Below are 21,603 nucleotides of genomic sequence, written 5' to 3'. Positions count from 1 at the left end.
TGTTTTTTTCTCTCCTTTTTTAATCTTTCATAAACTCCCGGAGCGAGTGCGGGAGCACTGTGCAAGGCTGGTCTGATCGTGTTGACATCACCCAGCCGGAGCAGTCCTGACGCCACCATGAGCTGTATTGCCATAAAATGAACAAAGAAGCTATTGTGCATGGGGGTTTTTTTGGTTCAATTTTGTTGTTGTTGTTGTTGTTGTTGTTGTTGTCGTCTTTTAAAAGAGACAAACGCCAGGCAGATGGAGCTAGGCGGACAACCGTGGCGAGGTTAGGGAAACCTCGAGACGCAGCCCCACGTGTCCTCCCGATGTCCGCAGGAGCCAGTGTCCCCGCGCTGCCCCCTGTCTGGTGAAAGGACCGAGGGGCAAAGCTGCCATCGGGAGCTGCGAGGAGGCCGAGGCTCCAGGCACGGGAGCCAGAACGTTCATCAGGACCCACAAATCAGACGGAGCCCTGCCCAGCCCAGCCGCGCCGAGCCGCACTCCCCCGCAGTCCTCTCTGACTCACTCAGGAAATGAGTTCATGTTGTCGTCCAGCAGCCTGAGAGAGAGCCATGCTCCAAGAGCAGGAAAACAGAGCAGTGGGAATGCGGCTCCTGCTTCCACTGGCCTTCCGCAGTCCAGAGCAGCATCTGGAACCAAGCAGCTGGACTCTACCTGCCTTGGGAGTTAAGGGCAGTGAGAGCACATTCAAGACCTACTACTACTTATAATAATAAGGATGACCGTTTTGTGTGGGAACATTAAGGAAGTAATGTATCTTTATCTAGATGATGGGATAAGCACTATAGCCCTTTACTTCTAGAAGATACTCACTGTGAGACATCTGATTCTGAGATTCTGATGAGCATCGCTGCCGGTTATTAAAACGACTTTTGATTAAAAAAAACCCATCAAGCTAAAAAAAAGGTAATTGAAAAAGAAACTGCTTCTAATGAAAAAAAATCCCAAGACATTAAGCGTACAAAAAGTCTTCTGTCACGCATGTTAATGACTAAGGTGCTTCTGGAGCAGCACACTGCGAGAAGAGATAGTGTCTTATTCTTACACGATCAACAAGCAGGGTTTGTCTTAACCTAGTAGTTCAGCTGCAAAATGCTTGCATGATGGCTCCTTTGAATGATCATCCTGATCGAGTTTCGAGGGACCAATTAGAAATGATTAGCAGGCTCGAACAGCTCCAGACGAGGCGCTGCACACATCTCTGAAGACCTTTTATCTCACACAGTCGTTTTCCCTGCCTGCTCAGTAAAAAGGGAAACGCTGTCACGGCAGAGACTGTCGAAACGGATTCAAAATCCACTTGCTGTTCCACACCTAAAACCAGAGACCCATGTTTCTCAATACAGCCTCTGAAAAAAAGTAGTGGAACAAAAGGCCATTCTCACGCAGATCAGAAGCACATTTCCAGGCGTCTTAAAAGTTGCTGCAGCAGAGCCGTGCTTCCCTCCCTGGTAATAAAGCCGATCTGGGCCACTGCCTCGCGACACGGTTTGGCGTCACGCTCGCCGCAGAGGGCCAGCCTGAGTCTCCCCAGACCCCTTGGCCACGATGGAGGGCTCTCACTGGCAGGAAAGATCGCCGGCTCGGGCAGTCGGACTTGGCACTGCCCGTCGACACAACACCAGGAGCTCATCCGGGAACGGAACTGCACACCCCGAGATTCTCGCCATCTCCCCAGTCCTCCCCTCGTCCAGACACTCGGGCACGAGGCTGGCGTGAGTCCCTGTCGGGTCTGACCAAAGCGCAGGGCTGTGGGATCTGGACCGAGCCGCCCAGCCAAGCTGGCGAAGCTCATGCTCTGGCTCGGCTCAGCCCCTCAGATCAATTAACTAACAAGCTGCTGGAAGGACCAGACAGCCCGCTCTCGTTTATCACCTTGGTTAGGTTCTCTGGGAAGGGGTCCCTTTTGAATGAAGTTGTTTTGTCAGTTGGTCTTTTATTAGTGTGAGACTCACAATGTGTTATTTTGCTGGTGGACTGGGGTTTTTACGAGTAAAGGTTTTTTTTTTTAATTGCAAACCAAAACAAGCAACAAACGTCATGCGGGTGACAGAGGGAGAGGAGAGACGAGACAGAGAAAAGAAGAGCAGTGTTGTACTTCTTATGTGTAGTTTGTTGTTTTTATTTTAATTGTGTTTGTTCCAGCTGGGAAGAAACCTCCAGAACCCAACGTTAAATGGAATTCAGTCCATACATTGTGCGTCACTGTGCCTTGTTAAAGAGCATTACAGGACAGCAGGCCGTTAGCGAGACCTGCCACACCTGGGTCATAAAGAAGCACAGTCTTGTCTACTGCTTGTCACATCCCTGCAGTGGTATCTTCTCATGCACTCAACTGCCTATTTGAGAAATCGGAGATGCAAATATCGAGCTTCAGAATACTTGCAGAGAACAATGATTACCTCCATCTGCTTAGAAAAAAGACCCACACCTTGACTGCAATACTTTGCTTACTTTAACAAAGCAATTTTACAATTAAGAGGAGAAAATGCCTTACCAGTCCATTCTCTCTGCTGCCTCTGGAGCAACCGGCAGCAGACCTGTCTACACACCCTCACGTACAGCCCTGAAGCTCTTCGATTCCACTGTCAGCAGGTGGCTTAAACAAACACACCCCAACAAACCCTGCAGCCCTAACCTGACATTTTATTTTGCTTTGGCTATAAGGGCTGTGCACCTGAGAGGGTTAATGTTTATCATTAACCCACAGGTCTGAAATCGCATGACTGTGACTTTGAGGACTGCACTCCATGCTCAACATGCAAAGGGAGCGTTAACAGATAAGGCTTTTGTTTTCTCAAAGCATACCATACCGCTGGAGAAACAGGACTCTTCAGTTCATCCAAGCCGATCAGAGCACAAGAGGAAAAATCCACACAACCCGCAGTCGAACCCTGAAGATCAAATACTTGCGGGAAGGCATCCCTTTGATATATATAGCAACATAGCAACAACAACAACAATGTAGTTTATTATCCCAGGGGAAGGACTTAATGATCAATGATCAATTTTAATAAATATGCGCACAGAGTGGGGGGGAACAGGGCGTTCAGAAATCTGCAACAGCGAGGACTGTGACCCAAAGTAAAAATGTCTGCAGCCTCTCCAAATGCACAGGGCTGAGGGGTCCTCCAGTTATGTGTGAAGCCACAAGGGATCGGGGCGCAGATGGTGTCAGCGGCCCCTTTCCACAGGAGCAGCAGGACAGGCTGCCAGGCCAGTTCTTAAGTCACCTTACTAACACGTCGCTCTTCTGAGGTTTGGCTCCCAGTCAGATAACACAGCTACTTTCCTAATTCCGCCCGGCCGTCCTATCAGGCTCAGATTCCAGTTAATCAGCTGAAAATAATGCCTAACTTGGGTAAAAAAAAAAAACAGAGTGCAAACTTTCTTGCAGACTGGAGAAACTAAAGTAAAAACAAACATGAATCAGTTGAAAGGGTTTAAAAAGAGTCTCGAGAGCTTGAAAAAGGGGTAACTGTTGATTTCAGGGTCACTTTTATGGCGCATATGTCACAAAGTAAACAACACACTCCTATTATCCACATGGCCAGAGGAACACCAAAGTGGCTTCAAATATTAAAGGCAGCTCAACAAAATTACTTAAAGGAATCACAGTAGCTCCAAGCATGTTAATTTCGGAATAATCTATTTTTCCCGGGTCGAAGGTAATGGAGACTTTACGATTTAAAAAAAATGATTTGGAAACTTCAGTGGTACTGAATGTCCCGGTAATGCGGATACACCTATTTCCTGCAGCTTCAGCAGGTTTAACAATCTGTGATCCCGTTACATAAGTGTTCCAGCCCTGCCTTTTCCTCTCCTCCGCTTTCCTCTCCAAAAACCTGCAAAGAATAAATCTCGGAGCAGGAATCCTTGAACCGTGGGCAGGAAAAACAGGGGGTGGTGGCTTGGTGGGCTCAGAACCAGTAACACCGCAGGCCTAGACAGCCCCAGGGGAGAGCAGGAATTCTTCCTCTCCATTTGGGAGAAAGAAACTTCAACCTCAGATTTGTCTAATGTCTCCAAACTCCCCCCAACAGGCTAGTATTGTTCACGGAAATCTGCTTTCGTTTAGGTCTGTTCCTCCAGCGCCGTTCTTTCGCTGCATGTTTAAGGCCAGTTAAATGGGTTTGTCCGGGCCTGGTTTTCTCCACGCTCGCCGCTCGGAGCTCCCACACGCGTACGCAAACGAGCTTGCCCGTCCTGGGCCGTTGCGCCCGGGCCTGGGATCTGCCAGTCGAGCAAACACCCGCCGGGCTCGGCTCCTCGGTCCCCCCAGGGGACAGCGCCGCCCCCACAAACGAGTTCCACGTGCGGGACGCCGGCCCTGGGGACGGCCCTGCCTGTACTCAGCCCCCCCGGCTGCCGGGAAGAAGATCAGCTCCCCAGTCCAGCTGGACACGGCAGTATCACTCGGCCAGCTATACGGTTTCATTACACTTCAGGTGTCTGTGGAGACACGGGAGAGATACCCCAGCACAGGGGTACCAGCTCCAACAACATGGCTGGGCTGCTTGTCCCACACTCCCACCACCCTTTGGGTAAAACACAGCCTCCTGTTTTCGGTTGTAAATGCACTTCCCTGTAGTTTCTGCATGCGTCCCCTGGCTCGTGTTTCCCCGTTGATTCTAAAGAAGTGCACTGGGTTGATTTTGTCAGATGTGTAATACTTTTATCAGGTTCCCAGGTAACCTCATTGGTCCAGTTCCTCCAGCCAGTCCTCGTAGGACGTTCTTTCAAGCCCCAGAATGCACCTGATTGCCCTCCTCTGGACCCATTCCAGAGCAGCAGTATCTCACATGCTGACCGAAACTGTACACAAACCACCGTCAACAACACAGGTCGGACAAACTCTGCAGCTCCCCGCTATTTGTCTGTGTGTAAAGTCCAGGTGGCTGAATCACGACGGAGGAGACTTGCATCCAAGCGTCCCACTTAGGTGCAGCTGCTGTCTTGAGCGATTCACGTCTAAGCCAGCCCGGACTGTGACATGAAGAAACACAAAAATGCAAACCAGCAGGCCGAGGAAGTGATCAAAGGAATGCTAATGAGGAACCACACTTCCAGATCCTTTCGCAATAAAAAAACAGGAAACAAATTAAAACTCACTTTGCACAGAGCTTTGATCCACTTCAGGATTTACAACCTGCAGGCTCTTGTATAAACAGTTCTGCCGAGGCAGAGAATTAATGTATTTAGAAGTATTGGGATTTCTGACTTCTGCCAATGCAAAACTAAAAACAGAAACAGGAAGAGAATGGAGTACAGCCGTACAATGGGAGTAAGTTTCATAGAACAGTACAGACAGTCATGATGTCATTCTGTGATCATGGTGCTGACTGTTTTTACCAACATACTGTAGCTGGAAAAATGCTGAACAAGACAAAAAGAAAATGGATGGGGCACTTTCTAGAATCTTACTTTCACCACTGCATCTGGGAAATGCAAGAGATAATTACTACTTGAATGTTATTTTCTTTATTCTTTCAGAAAATTAAACATTTCACAATGTAGGGGAAAATTATAATAAGTGCAGAACTGATCGTTTTAAGAAAGCCATTTAGTACTGGGAGCAAAGCAGGATAAAAAAGCCCACTGAGACAATTTACAGACATCAGTTAGGCAGTTGAATAATAATAAGAGAAAATGTCCATTTTCTCTGGAAGGAGAACTTTCAGTCATGAAATAAAAACTGAGCTTAACAGCACTCATAATCTGATTCCTGAGCCAAAAATAAGAGAATTGATCGAAAACGGTTCTTGTAAAGTATCACACCCACCTACAGTCTACATATAATAATTCTCTATACTATTTTGGTGAAGCTGAACGTCCACGTGGCCCTTATCTGCTAAATTTCCCTGAAAGATAAAGAAGAATTCCCCAGGGAAAACTCCCACAGCTCCCAAGGCGTCAAGGTCTCGCTAAACACATGTTCAGCCGTCGACAAAAAATTCCATGTAAATCAATCCCGACAGGACCGCGCGATACGGCCACGATCCGACATGCAGAAGCGCCGTCGGGGACTGCAAACACACAAGCACATCGCTGCAGAACACTTTGTTTTTTTTAACCCAGCCCAGAAGAGTTCTGAATTTCTCCTGTCGTCAGGTTCACGAGTGGAAGCTGTTGTTCTGAAACTGCCCGCAGCCGTAGGGAGTACGCAGAAGCGACACGGCGGCCGACGCGCGGCTCTCTGCGGCCCCTGGGACCCGAGCTGTCACAGCTGAACCCGCGGCAGGCGTGCACAGCCCCCCCCCACCGGGCTGACTGGCAGAGGGACACACCGCCCTGCAGTCCGCCACTTCAGCAGACCTGCGCTTTGTCATGAGCCAGCCACCCCAATGACCCAGTACAACTACTGCCCACTCTCCCTGATGGAGCGCAGGGCTCTCAGCGGCTGTGTGGGAAGAGTGAGTAACTGGCTGGCATTAAAACTGGGCTCCATACCATCCAAATGTCACCGACTCTTCCATCCTTTTGAATCCGTTGTCCTGTTGCTTCACTTTTTAGCCATCACCTCCCAGGGCCTTAGCTGGAGACCCAGGCACGTGCAGGAAAAAGGCAGAGGCCTTCCAGAGAAAACAGGGCTTTTCAGAGGGCTAGACCAGGCTCTGATTGGACTCTTTCCCTTCATGCCTCTTGTTTTTATTTATTTATTTTTACACGTTTACTAGGCTAAAACGTCCCGTTCTGCGCTCTCTCACGTTGTCTTAAAAAAAAAACAGTATTTTCACAAGGTTATGGCCTAAATCGTCCCAGGCACTCACAAATTCAGTGGAACGAGACAAGAGAGCCTCACAAGCCCTGTGATCTCGCTGTGTGGGTTAGAGCGCGCCCTGTAATTTACGGCACGCTACCAAATGGCTCGGCTCTGCCAGCAATTTATCACCTCGCTTGAAAAGAGCTCCCGCAAGAAACATGAATTGGGAGCTTGAGACCCGGAACACTGATTTGCGCTTGTTCCTGATGGAAGACGACGGCGTGAGAGAGCTCCTGTCAGATTCCTCGTTTTAAAAACCGGCTCTTAGCATAGTTTTGGTTCATAAAAAAAAAACTGTGCTGGTTACTTAGTCACGGAGTTTCGCTTCCTTCGCGGCCTATCGACGTCTCATCGGTCCACTTCGCCAGCGCCAGCAGGGGCTCGATTCCCATGCCAGGGGTGCCCCTCTCAGCAAGCAGAAAACAAGCCTAGCCCGGCACAGAACCTGTCAGCGGCCCCGCGGGAGCGGAGAGCTCGCTTCTTCCCTGCCCCTCGATCCCCACTGTCCTGCTGCACCCCGGATCCATCTTCCTGGCAGTAGGTCAGGAGGAGGAGGAGGAGGAGTGAACCAGCAGACAGCTCAGGTCTGCGAGCAGGGCGGACTCACGAGAGTCTCTGACCTCCAAGCTGGGGCTCTGCCTGGATCAGGCGGCACTGAGGGCTTCAGCCCTCCTGTGCTCCTTACAGACTGGCACCACAGCGTCGCCCTCGCGCTCGAGGGGGAGGTGCCTCAGGGACCTGGGCTGGTGCTGCCACGGTCCTACGCGTGGTTTCTCGCGGCAGTGCCCATCACAAGACCGAGGGCTCTCCCGCCCCTGGGGAGCCTCTTCCCAGAGCACAAAGAGCGCTCTGTGCCTTCACCCACCAGCAGGGGAGAACCAACCGCTCCTGCTGCAGGAGAGGGGACCAGTCCCAGCGGAGATCTTCAAGGAGGCGCTTCCATGAATCGCCCTGAGCGTCAAGCGGGCCGTGCAGAGGCAGCCTGGGCTCCTGGAAAACCTCTCCCTTCCAGGGCAGTCGAAGACTCCTCCTCCTGTGCCCCAGCCTCCCTTCGGGAAGTCAGCGTGACGAGCAGAGGCCCTGTCTCAGCACTGGGCTTCACTGCCAACCACTCGCTGAGAGCCCACTGGCCTCTGTCCTGGGCCCTGCTGACCTCCTGATTACAGTCGGCAGCTTCTTCAATCCTTTCAGGACAAGATGCCCAAAATGGCCCCTCAGCTCTGCACTCCTTTGATCACTTTTTCATCAAAGGTGTTGATGAAACACGTTCCCTTAAGCGCTCTTCCTAAGGCTCATATCTGTAAGCTAGGAGTTGCTGGTGCGGTCCCGGTGAGCTCGGACAGGCCGGACCTCCACACGGGCCCCTTCCTGAGCTCCAGCCCAAAGGTCAGGACTGTTGAGGAAGTGGATTGACCCGAGGCGGAGGAATGAAATGGGTTTTTTTGTCACGCTTTTTCTCCCCTTGTCGTTTTGAACGAATCCATGAAAAAGTGTCGCAAGTTAACTCTTACTAAAGCTCGGGCTCTTGATATGAAATTCTTACTGCGATAAACTCAGGACTTGGGGGGGGAACAAAATGTTAAAATGACAAAACCCGAGTTGCGAGAGTAACACGGCACGTGCCCGTGAATAACTGCTGTACACGTGAGCTAGCGGGGGGAACGGTATTATCACCCCATCGCCGGCAACAGCGGCCGGATTATCAGCCACAGAAACGAACTGCCGATCAGCGGGATCCTGCCCGTGAAATCGTGCTGGCGAGGCGCAGACCGGAGCGAGTCCTGCAGCTGCCTGCGCGTTCGCTTTGAACTGAGCTGAGAGACACGAGCGCTGCCTGACGGTGCCTCAGAAAGAAAGGGCTTGAGGGGGATTTGGGATCTGGGCTATAGCTACGGAATTGTGCACACCGCTCGCTCCACCTCCCCCCCCGCAAAGAGGCGAGGAGCACTGATGTCATATTCCTCCGCGCCATGCAACAGATACATTGCAACTACAGCACATCCATTCCTGTGCCACGCCAGCCCGTTCAATTATACTGTAGATCGCAGCCTTCAATTCAAACGCGTGCTACAGCTGCATTCCCGTCGACGCTCACGGAGCCTGGCGCAACAGGACTGACGCGTTCGCATCGATTTCATGCGCAGCGGGAGGTTTGCGTTGACGGTTCAGAGAGAATCCGTGTAGGATTCAGAGGAATGCGTCGTTCACGTCCTAAAAACGGGTCGGATATGCATCACACAGGTGAGGCTGCACATAGGTGGGGGGGAGTCCCCATTACCTGTAACACGCTTTGAGTGCTGTGTAGAACAGCACTATACAGGTATAAGGAATTTATTATTATTATTATGATTATGCATAAACGTATAAGAATAATTGCGGAGGTCTGGGCTAAGTGCAGACCCTTTACGGAGACAGCTGAATCTGTGTCCAGGGTGTTAGGGAACAGAACACCTTTTCATCACTGAAAGAACGGAGCTGGAGGGCTTTCTTCTTTCACTCCGGCTTCTCTCAGGATCCAAACCTCAAAACCGGAGCGGCGACACCACACTGGAGCGGCCCCACTGTGAATCCAAGAGCTGCCCCCGACCGCCCCCCACCGGGGGGGGTCTGCAGATGCAGATACCCGCCACTGGCTGGAAATCCAGATGTGCGGGGAGAAGGAGGGGCGCGAGACATGTTCCTCCCAGGAATGTAATTGAATTCAGATGTCAAACGTCATTTACGGGAAAAAAGCAGTTCTGTTCTCTTATCTGACGGTTACTTTCTGTGCAAGCTGTAGAGCATTTTAAAAGGACAACAGAGTATCCAATGATATCGGATATACGTACTTATATACTGTAGATAACAGAGGAGAGAGCCTATTAATAGTCTGTAAAACAAACGTTGTCCCGGTGCGCCCACTTCTATAACAAAATACGGTTGGAAAATAATCGTGAGTTAGCGATCAAGCGGTATTTGCGAGGAAAAACTTAATTTCAACAACCTACGACAGTCCTCCTTCAGAATGACAGCTACTGTTAGTTCAGAAAACAAACGAAGGGTTAAAATCATACACAGAGCTGCACTGTACTATAACACTTGAGAAATATCATAACACACCACACGCCAACAAGCTGCCGCACAGTGACAGACAACAAAACACCGCACATCGCTTACCCGAAATGTCTTCTTCCATGTCTATCGGGAAGGAGTACAAAGTCCACACAGAGGAGACAAAAACCTTCTTAAACCTCCCAGGACAGAAAATAATTCAGAGGAAAACAGCCGGATTCAATTGCGAAAAAAAGCAAGTACAGAATCAATCCTCTTAACGCCGGGCGGATGAGGGATTCTGCACACACACAGACACACAAAAATAATTTGTATGTATTGAAACTGGAGCGTATTCAACTAACACCAAACGTCCGGAAGCTGCGGGATCGCCTTAATCGGAGGTATAGATCCTAGATCGTTCAAGTAGTGTTTTAAATAATTGTGCAGCGGCGAGACGCAGGCGGAGCGCCGTGCAGGTCCACTATGTGTGAGCCGCCTCCACCGGCGCCGCTCCGCTTAGCGGCTACGTCACCGCCCGGCCCCGCCCCCGCCGCGGCCTGGCCCCCGGCACGTGACGCGCGGGGCCGCTCGTCTGCGAGACACCGGGGGCTGGTGTGTGTGGTGGTGATCCTACTGCGTTAAAAACTGACAGAATATTTGCATCACGGCATCGCACTTGATTATTGGACTCTAGGGGTTTGGTGAGACTGGAGGATGCAGTGTCACACAGGGAGAGAGATATTGACAGACGCCCGCCTTGTAATGACACGAGTATGGGGGTGTACGTTGTTATTCGGAGGTGTGCATCAGAAATTAAAATTCAAATACAGCCCGTTCCATTTACAGCAATAGGTATGAGTATTGACTGTATTAAACGTGACCAGTGCACGGGCGAAGGGTATTTTCAGTGCTGTGCCTCTCAAGTGAAATGTATACAAGTGGTTTGAATACGTTTTTTACATCAATTCCTAAGTCGTAATCAAACCGGTTAGTAGTGCCGAAAGGCACATCTGATTAACCTGTCTGATGATCGTAACATGTACGTCAAATGAAAAGCAAATATATTTATATCACAAACTGAAAGTAGAGGCATGGAGTTATTGCATATCATTATGACTATGATAAAAATTATCTGCTTTTTTTTTACCGGCGCACATTGTGAAGATTTGCATTTCTGCAAATTCTCTGGCGTTTCCCAAGATCTGTCGCTTTATATCAAGAAAGGCTGCAGTTTGTTTGCACAATTTATTCACACTCATGATTGTATTTATGTGGCCTTATGTGTTTAAATATCTTGAGTAATTTATGAGTCTAAAGGGCCAATATCCCCATCGAATACTTCACAGTTGGGTGGTTTTCTCTCACCTTTCCACATTTCTGCAATAGCAGAAATCTGTCTGTGGCCCCAGCTATCTCATCTTAATGACAATCCGACCAAGCAGTCAGGACCTAAAGTTTCAGATCTTTTCCAAACCGTGTCCCCAAGTCACCACCCTGGGGACATCAGCGCGGAAACCGTGCTCCAGAGGAACAGCGCCACCTGCTGGCTGCCCAGCACCACTGACACCACTGACAGCGGTGAGTGGTTCCCTGTCCTGAGCAGGCCCGGCCCGGCCCAGCCCAGCCGCACGGCTCCAGTGACACAGCTGCTCACCCTCCGGGGATCCGCAGCGGAAATACCCGTGATGGCACTGTCACGACGGGCCAGCCCAGTGGAGTGTACGAGCGAGGCCGCAGACGCCCCCTGGGCACGACGTGAATGCGGCACGCGACTGAGGAGCTCGACGTGTGTGGCTCTGCAGCCCACGGTGACGTTCAGCTGATTCAGACGCTGCCCCCCCCCGGCCGTTGGGTCTTCTTTCACCCTGCTAATGTCTTCAACCACGGGACGTTTCACGCCGGCGAGTCGGTTATTGACTTCCTCGGAGCGAAAGCCAACAGGGCCCTTTCAGCGACGGGGACCGCTGGGAGGATGAAGGGCCGCCATTCAGGGGCTGTGCTGTCCTCTGTCCTGGCTGGAATATAAAGCAGCAGATTCAAACGCCTGTATTGTCGGGGCCTGAAGTCTTTCGCTCCTGGCCAAGGCCGGTGAATTAGTCACTGCAGCTCGGCGGTGGCCTCTGGTTAACAGGAGCAGAATTAGCCCGTTCACAGGCCGACAGCTGGCATGAATGGAGAGAGAGAAAGAGCTGTGGCTCCAAAGAAAGGATCATTCATGCCCCTCGGGCTGTTTTGTAAATGGTCAAACCCGTCCCCTCGCCCGCTCCGGGGTCTAATTTACATTCTCTCTGAGAATGTGCCCTTTTCATCACGAGAGAGAGAGAGAAACAGGCAAGGTTTCATGTGCAGTAGTCTCATGTGGTCATTATTGTTATTAAATCACCAGAGTCTGCATTTGTTAGAAAAATCAGATTCATTCTGCGGCCTGCAATAAAATCAAGAGGCAGCGAAGGAGCACTGCAAATTCGTAGTCAGCCTCCAGGACAGCAGAAATTAAATGAACTCTGGCTGCCTTGCGAGATGGATGAACATCCAGTGAAACCTGAAATCGGTTCCTTCCTCTGCCCTTAGAGGGGAGACTGCTGTGCTAAACCGATTAGCACCCAAACACACTCCGCAGTCATTTTCACTAGAGTCGGTTGTCTGTGCTGTTCGTGCTTTCTCCCGGTTGGCATCGGAGACAGACCATCAGTGACAGCGTTAGAGCATTATTTCATTTTCCTCCTGGTTTTCCACTGTGATCTGTTAGCCTGTGCCACATGTTACAACAGGCAAACAGAGGAGGACAGAGCCGCTTTAGTTGAGAGACGATCTTTCGAGGGACCGGATGGCTCAGCTGACAGGCCTGAGCAGAGCTCAGGTCACCAGCCAACTGTGACCGGGGGTCACCATCGCAAATGGTGAGCAACACACCTCTCCTCCAATCAGAGCTGAGCATCCTGGGAGGGCGGGGGGGTGATGACGTGCCGAAAGACGATTGGCTCGAAGGGGGAAAGGGAGTGGTCTGCTTACACTTCCTCAATCTTCACGTGTGCGGGAGTGTGCGTGGGGTACGGAAATCAGAGCAGAGAACAGCAGCCAATGATCTGTTCCCAACAGGTAGACCAGCGTGAAAGTACGGCATTGCACTCCCACCTGGGAGACACACAGCGGCCATTCTGCCAAAGTAATGATAAAGTATCGTTAATTGTTGGGGTTTTTTAAAAAAAGATTTTGCTCCTTTGTACTTGTACATGTTACATCCAGGATGGCAGACGGCGACCAGAAAGGCGAAGAGGGGAGGGGTGTTTCTGTTCATACGAACTAGCCGGGACATTAAGTATTTTTAAAAGAGTGCCTTCGATCCAAGGAAAGCAGCATCAGTGCGTTCCACTTTCCGTCTCCCCATCTGTGTTCAGATCTGAGAGAAGAAACAGGCCAGAATCGCCAGGAACTCCCCAGGCACGGAGCAGCGGGGAATGTGTTCCGAGGCGGCTCAGCGGTGTCCTTCCAGGAATGGGACAGGGACAGCAGGGGGCTGGCCGGAGCAGTGAGCTCATACCTTCCAGCGAGGAGCGATCAGACAGCCGCTACCGGAGAGCGAGGGGAAGCTCCAGAGGGCCCTTCCCCTTTCCTGGGGAGAAGTGCTCTGCGTCATGCCCCGGGAGCCGGGCGCCCTTCTGAGAAAACCACAAGGTGCTCATTTAGAAACTGAGAGGAGACGGCATGCTCAGGAGAAACAAAACAAGTCTGTGCTCCCGGCTGGCTGGAGTCCCTGTGTCCAGGTGGGGCTGAATGGTGCACAGTCCAGATCCCCGCCCTGCGGTTTCAGAAAGAATAGGGGCTTTATGTACGACACCAGGGGGCACTTCTTTACCCAAAGGGTGGTGGGAGTGTGGAACATGGCTGAAGCTGAATGCCCTCCCCTCATGCTCCCAGACTGATGAACTGCAGTAGCTGGAGGGGGGGGGTTGTGCTCCTGAGTTTGCAGAGTAAAGAGCGGCAGAAGTCGGTTGGTCAGAATGCGCCTCTGCACTCGCTGAGGACGCCCTGTAGCACAGGGGTCTGCTGGCTGGGGGCGGCGGGGGTCCGCAGGGTCTCTGTGACGGAGCCTGAGTCAGGCTGCCCCCCCCCCCCCCCCCCCGGGGACGAGGCCTCTGACACAGAGCACGTACAGCAGCGGTCACCACAGTCACTGTCACTGTAATCCACCTTTCCAGGCTGTACATAAATAAACTCCCTCGGTCATATCCTTCCTGCTGGAGCGCCTCTGGCTCGCTGGCATGCCGTTTCAACCTCCCTCCTGCTCCGGGATACGGGGCAGCACAGTGACACACTGAACCCCCTGGTTTCTAGCTTTCTCTTTCATCTGCTCCTCAAGTTCAGGAGCTCGAGGGACGTTTGCCGTGAGCCAGACTCCAGCCCAGCGTCTCACACCCTTTTACCATTTCCAGGCCTAAAAATAGTCCTTCACTTACAGTTTACTGCTGCCAAGGAAACAGTGGTGCCAGTATTCGTGAAAAAAAGGTTTTAGCCTATTGATTCTTTGGCTGAGTAAAAAAGAAGTCCACATTTGTTAAGAAAGCATCAGGGCAGATAGTCAGCACTGTTTGGTTATGATGGGGGACATTCAGAGTTAATCCACTTCATCGTGGTACCTTAATAAAACCATTGCCTTGAATGTCATAGTGATCCTGCTAATTATGAATGACATAATTAAGGAACTGGTAGCGTCTTACAGAGTGGAGCAGACTGTTGTGTCACTTGAACTCCTATGGAGTGCTGTGGATGTAGTGAAGATCTCCCAGCCATGCTCTCTGGTGGCTGCGGCCGTGGTCTATAAACTGGATACAGCCCTGTTCTTGCTGCCCCGAACTACAGTCCATTCAGATACGTTTGGCTCAGCATCACATCCACTGCATGGCTCAGACTGTGAAAGCAACCTTTTGACACCCACTGGGATTACACCCAGTAATAGTTTTTCAACATGGTGTCAAAATTAGACCAAACACTTACAAGGGCCTGGCCACAGCGCACACTCTCAGGATCACAGCGCGCTTCTGGAAAAGAACGCCTTTATTCTGTCACACATTGACCATATGTTTCCCCACATGCAAACCAGCAGAGACCTCTGCCAGCTCCTCCTGTGTTGGTATTTCAGAATCAGTTGAGACCACAGGCTCCTTTTTAGTTGCATGACCTCAGCTCATCATGCTAGTCCATATAAAACCAACAGCCAGTTGACACACAGACTGCCATTACTGAGACCACCTTCCGGTTATCTCCTGTTCCTGCGATTTAGGGATGTCTGCTGTCTGCCTCCCCAGTTCAGACTCTTTGTGATCTGTGCCGCCGATGATGATATCAGCTGCTCATGCAGATTAAGACAGGCTGCCAGAGTGGTCTCAGCTCCAGAGCAATCTGTACCCAAATCTCTGAAAGAGCTGGATTGAGACCATGCAGACACGATGAAAAGAAATAACACAAGGATCCCTTTCTCCTCTTCAGAGTTCAGGATTATTGTTGTGATTTATTTTGCAGTGCCCAAAACAGAAAAAGCATAATGTTGCTCTTGGGAAAAACTCTTTAATAACTGTCCCATTTAACACACACTCGTAGAGTGAAGCACTGACCCCCCCAGCCATCTGTTGTGAGCATTTGTACTTAAACACTCAAAAACCCAAGAAATTTTTCAAATGACTAAACCACTTGATGAGTAGATTAGCATTTTAATGAAACACAAAGCGAGCAGTTTTCAGTGCGGTTGTCAGCACTCTAGTCTGAACTCTGAGGTCGTTCATGTATTCTGCTGCATTTGTTTTTAAATATTAAAATAAAATAATATTACAGCAACAAAACGGCAATGTAATACTAACACAATTCTAAGTTGTCATGGAAACAGTACCGCAAAGTCAAAAGTTAATTTCACAATGCTTGTTAACGAAACCGAGGAAACTTGTCTTCTCTCTCTGCAAGTGGGGAGTGTGTTTTCTCTCTGTGTAGATGAAGTTTCGTTTTGAAGTTTGAAGAGGTCCGTGATGTTCGGAGTCGACAGTCGATAGATTTTGGAATGGGTAATCTCTGACCTGATTAAAATTCAGTCCCACGGGTCATCTGCAATGGAGGAGTTTGCCTTTCTGGCTTCAGACAGCTAGCTTGGTGTGTGGTACATCTCTCATGGTACCTGCACATCTGTCGTGAGAAATGCAAGGTCACAGCGTCACGAAGCTTTACGTTGTGTGATGTATCATTGACTGTACTTATTTTTCATTTTCTTCCATTATATTGCTCTTCTCTGGGTCTTGACCCCTAGCACGTGACTGGTTTCGGTACATTGTTTTGCCACTGTCTTATGAGAAACTAGTGTCTTTACCAAATACTTTTGTTTACTTAATGAATAATTAAGGTGAATAAAGCAATTAGCAAGACGCACTACTGTACATTCTTTCTCATGCATCTCCTTGATTTTTATTTTTACTCACTTCATTAAATCAACTAAGCAAAAGGTGTCTGTACTTGCATGGTCCTGCATGGTCCTGATCTCCTTTTGTCCCAGCTGAAGCATAATGACCTACAGTAATTCGACAAACTATTTGGGAAATTGACAGTAACATCCTCATTGATGTGATCTATAAAAAGTACAGGACCGTGACTCTGCAGAGCCAGTGCTGCAGATGTAGTGTCCTCTGCCAGGTTCATACTGGAAGAATTATTTGCATTTCGTCTAAAGATAATTTTTTTCCTCTCACTGATATCTTCTGACAGGGACCAGTCAGCCAGGGACAGCTCGTTTTTTTTTCCACGATGTTATCAGTTTACAGAGCAGGAGGTAAATGGCATTGTGCTGGCCTGTCATGAGAGAGACAGAGATGAGAGGCACAGAGAGACAGGACGGTGGCTGAGGAAAAGGCACAGGAGGCTAAGGGCAAAGAGAGACAGAAGAGAAGAGACAGAGGAAAGAAAAAGGCAGGCACAGGGAGCAAAAGAGGATGAAAAAGAGAACGAAAATAGGAGCAGAAGGGAGAGATTGATAACTGCACAAACATTCCATCTCCTGGGAAGTGATTATAGCTTAGTCACATGAAATAAAGGAAAGGCTGTGTAACCGAAAAGGAATCAGGTCACGTCAGTATTTTCCTACAATAGCCATGCTTATCTTTTCTGTTATTGTATACTATTATACTTTTCGCAAGACCTGTAGATTTGTGGATGAAACACACGTTTGTGGTCATTGTTGGTCATTCTTTTTTTTACTTGTGTTTGCAAGAATTGTTTTTTTTCAAACCTCCGAAGTTTTTAAACTACAATAATGCGGATATTTTCTGATTATGTCCATGTGAAATCATAAAAAGCCTAAGAAAGATAAAAATAGAGCAGTAATGCGTTCAAGGAAAAGAGAATTGCGCCCCAAGATGTAGAGATCTTGGCAATTGTGCACACAGCCAAGAGTAAAAGAAAATGTTTGTCAACCCTAATATAATTATGGGAATTAAAATTTCTTAACATCCTACCCTTGTTAAATCGAAACCAGTCTTTTCTGAAATAACCACAAGGGTTTATATTACCAATTCAATGTTTTTCTGAAACACAATGGTGTATGAACTAGAAGAAAGGAAGAACTCTTTCTCATAGCCTATGTGAAATAATAAGTCAACGCTTAATTAGCACAATTAAGGCAGTAATTTGAATCAAACAGTTAACTAATCGGGTTACAAGAAAGCAAGGGCTACATTTACAAGGGCTGATCACTATATGGTTCAGTTCCTGTGCAATATAAAAGAGTCATTTTGTGAGCTTGCTCTTCAACACACAGGTTAGCATGTTGTGCCACAACGACAGAACAACTTCTGGGCCTCCACCCATCCAAAGCTGACAAATGGATCACGGTGACTCCACCCCAGGACCAGTTGTCCTGCCAGGAGCAACCCAGAAATTCATCCAGGAAGTCACACATAACCCCAGGGTGACATCTGAGCCCCAGCAGGCCTCCTCTGTTGCTCTGGTGTACAGCAGTGCTCCTGCTTCACCAATTAAAAACGGCACCAGGGCTGGAAGAAGTGTTGCTTCCTTGTCGCAGATCAGGAGGTTACTGTATGTCTGGATCCTTGAAGGGGTGTAAGAACTGCTTTTCTGCACTGTCGTGACTTTTCAACTCTCTAAGACAAAGCACAGTGTCTCCACATAAAAGCACAGACTGTTCCTCAAACGAATGGAAAGACATACCTCATGGTACTACACTGTAAGGTAACACAAGACAAGCCCAATAATACAATTCTGACCGACAGATTCACTGCCTTTTACGAATTCTTGAGTCCTAAGAAGGAGAGTTGTCTGTGTCAGAGAGTGAGTTCGCCCCTCATGAGCCCCGCCCCTTCCCCAGGGAGCCCTGGATAACTTCCACTCAGGGGTGGATTAACAAAAAGGCTAGCATAGGCTGTAGCCTAGGGGCCCCTGATTGATCAGGGCCACAGTATTTTTTAAACGGACCTGTGGGCCCCCATTGGTCCATAAAAACGTTGAATCATGCGTGAACCAATGAGTGGTTCGATTCAATGGGTTCGCAGTTCAAATTTATGTCGGTGGATTCATCGGGTGATAATCTGGTGCACGTTTACGGTAGCCAGCCTCACAATGTGCGATAGAAAATATGACAGTGGGGCACAAAGACGAAAAGAGTCACAGGAACACGAGCCAGAGGCAGAGCCGTCCGAAACGCCACCGCCGTCCGCCGCCATGTCCGAGCCGCCGCCGTGCTGGTGCACCTGCAGCTCCCGCTGCCTACAGCTCGGCCCCAGCGTGCTGGGGTGAACCAGGTGGACAGCGGCGGGCATGCCGGGCTCAGTTGGGCCCGGAATCGCGTCAAAACCGAGACGCGGATGTTGCAGCATCGGAAAGACCACATCAACACCGAGAGGTATTTCTCTAAAACCCTCTTCAGAAGAAAACTCTGAAACGGCTGGTGTGTGCCAAGAGGATGGCTGCCGTATCCCCTTCGAAAGGTACAGTGTTCTGTTTCACATGTAACTATTCGGGGGCGGTGATGACCAGTCCGGACTGGCCGCAGGCTGTAGTGACCGGGTCAACACCGCCGCACGCCTGGCTGGACACGGGGTGTCGGAGAGCCGTGGAAAGGCTGTGGTCGTGTAACGTTATTCGCTGCGCTGATAGTGGTCTAATAGAGTCAGAACTAACAAGACAGTTTGACAATGAGTATTGGACTGAAGTCTTGAAAAGGGTGTTTGCAGTGGTGAAGTTTTTAGCAGAGCGAGGGCTGGCTTGTAGGGGCGCAGCGACACGTTGGGGCGCCCCGACAACGGGAGCTTCACGGGTGTCCCCGAAGTAATCAGCGAGTTTGATCCCTTCTTGAAAGCCCATGTAGAAAAACATCTGCTCGTCGATGCGGTGTATTGACTGATTTGAGTCTATTGACTGCAGTGGACTTGCACGAGTGGGGAGTGTCCCGCTGGTCTTGAAATAACGCGCCCAGACAGGGAGCTCACTGGTCTCTGCTGTGATGATCTTGTTGTTGTTGTGTCGTCGGTTTTTAAGCGCATGATTTCTGTTGTCAGCTCGCAGATGGGCTGTGAATCTGATTTATTGGTTGGACTTCTGTACTTGCATTACAGGCTGTTGTAGTGTGTGTGTGTGTGTGTTGGGGCTCCCTGTGTACGTGTGTGTTCCCTGGGAGTGCCGGCTGACGTTCCGTTTGAATCGGCGGTAGCGGCTCTTACTCCGAACTCGTTATTTCAGTATTTTCTCTCGCTTTTTTCTGGTCACGGGAGCCTAGAGGCTTCTGATCACCTTAATCCGCCCCCTCCCGTCAGCCACCGACTGGTAAAGGGTTCATCTGCTGCTTTCTTAATTGGCACCAAAAACAATCAAACTTTTAAACTCGCGCAGATGTAACAACAACTTAGTCAGGAAATCGGGGTCGGGCAGGGGAGCTTAGGGCAACTGCCTGCAGGGTCTGTTTCAGCCCCAGTGGGGTTTCCAGGTACTGCCCTGCCATGAAACAGGCTCCACTTGACCTGTGGCAAGTCTCAAGACCCAGGGGGACAATGTCTTGTCTTGCACTAGCGACCCCAGTCTCTCTCCAGAGGGTTCTAGTCCCTGCGGAAATTGAAACAGCAGCTTTTGACTTTTCCAGTGCTCAAACCCTGTGGTCTCACTACAATTCCTCTCTTTTTTTTGTCATGAGGAAGACATTTGTCTGTGAGGTGCAAGTCTGAAACTGAAACACTTTGTCAACACTTTCTGTGTCGCTGTAAGAAGCACAAGTAATTTCCCTGAATTAGGAAGGTAATTGGGGTTAATGGGAACACAGGGCTCAATAGGATGGGAACACAATTCCAGGAAAATGTTACTTCCCAGTGATTTTCCTGGAATATTTTTCCCATGGACCCCTGTGTTCCTCTTTACCTCAAATTATGATTACTATAAAAATCAGATTTGCTTTTTGCTGAACGACTTCCAGTAGTAAAAGGTTTTTAATTAAGAAGCTACACATTCTCCTGCCTGTTTCACTTAGGCTGGCAGCAGACTGTATGAAGAAAGTCCCTGAACAATGTCTAGTGAAAATATGCTCCAAGACCAACACTATTTTTCCGTGAATCCTTTAAAAGATAATGACAACCTTGCACCCCTAAATAAAAAAAAAAAAAAGATTTTGCATTGTTAGTGGAAGAGACAAAGACGACACTCAATTCAACACGCAGTCCAGGACCAGGGAGGTGGTGTTAAATACACGTTGAGCTGGAGTTAGCAGGATGTGTCGCTATTCACTGTGAAAAACCACTGTGCCAAGAAGCCGGTTCAGATTCTGTAGAATCCGTTAGCAAATGGCTTGACAAGATTCCCAGCACAGTACACCGCCAGTGACAAGCTCTTGTGCAGACACTGTACATGTACAGGAAATAAACAGATTTCTGGCTCTGGCACAATAAAGACACATGAGTCACCGCGTCTCTCAGCTGCGGTCATGTGACGGGCTTGCAAACGAAGATGATGTTAACGAAGTAATTAAGAAAGCCCTTCGGGAGTCTTTCATTGAACAGCGCTGTATGTTGCGTCCATGTTCCCGAAACATAAGGATTCAATTTAAACATTCCAGCCGTTTCACAAGGGTGGGGGGGTGTTCATTTCCTCTTTACATTAGTCTGAAGGTTAAACCAGATTTCTTTCTCTTTTTTTTTTTTGGCTTCCTACTTCATATCCAAAAATAAGTTATGAAAAACATCTGTCAATTCGCTAAATGTTTTTTTTTTTAGCAAGGACTACAGAACAGTTCTAAAGTTAGCGTGCCCAGGAAATACTCGCATCTGAACGTTGTGTCCTAGAATGCAGATTCGAATTTGTTGTTCTGGTTGATGAGATCTATGTGTAAGATGACTGAAGACGTCTACTCAAGGGAGCGTCTGTAATGATTTCATGCTGTTCGTGTGCAAAGCAGAACAACCTTGGCGTAGAAGTGAGTGTTAATCGATGACCTGCCAGCCAGTCCTGATGGTGGTGCATAAAAATTCAACACGTAAGACAATACTCTACTACTCTGGCCTGCTGGGAAAAAGGTGACGTAGCCCTGATTGGGAACAGTGCGCACAGGAGTATAGCGCAGAGTAAAGGACAGCTCGGCCAGCAGGGAGAGGACGTGGACATGTGAGTTGTCCTTCGACAATCCCTGCCTGTAAGTCAAGCACAGAAGGGCTGGGGAAGGAATGTCTGGCTGGAGTTGAACAGTGCAGCCTGTGGACTGATATTGCTCAGGGGGTGGTGGAGTTATGTGTCTCATGGGCAAACCGAGGACAACGAATTTTGAACCTCGC

General features: G+C 49.2%; 1 protein-coding gene and 1 long non-coding RNA gene across 2 annotated transcripts in view; one reads left to right on the top strand and one right to left on the bottom strand.

Annotated features, from left to right (window-relative positions):
- The window catches only part of cyth3a (cytohesin 3a), a 32,221-nt gene extending 21,911 nt beyond the window's left edge, over positions 1-10,310 (bottom strand). Inside the window, exon 1 of the mRNA XM_015360533.2 lies at positions 9,926-10,310. Coding sequence (XP_015216019.1) covers positions 9,926-9,944 — 19 coding nt within the window. The 5' untranslated portion in view covers positions 9,945-10,310. The remainder of the gene's footprint in view (positions 1-9,925) is intronic.
- Positions 8,784-13,858, top strand: LOC138224209 (uncharacterized). Its single transcript, XR_011182565.1, has 3 exons — positions 8,784-9,010; positions 12,574-12,702; positions 13,201-13,858. It is a non-coding gene; the product is annotated as an uncharacterized lncRNA (long non-coding RNA).
- Positions 13,859-21,603: the final 7,745 nt, after the last annotated feature.

Source organism: Lepisosteus oculatus, chromosome 19 (assembly GCF_040954835.1).
Source record: "Lepisosteus oculatus isolate fLepOcu1 chromosome 19, fLepOcu1.hap2, whole genome shotgun sequence".
NCBI classification, from domain to species: Eukaryota; Metazoa; Chordata; class Actinopteri; order Semionotiformes; family Lepisosteidae; genus Lepisosteus; species Lepisosteus oculatus.
Note: the sequence above shows the minus strand (reverse complement) of the source record. Positions and strands in the feature narration are given on the sequence as shown.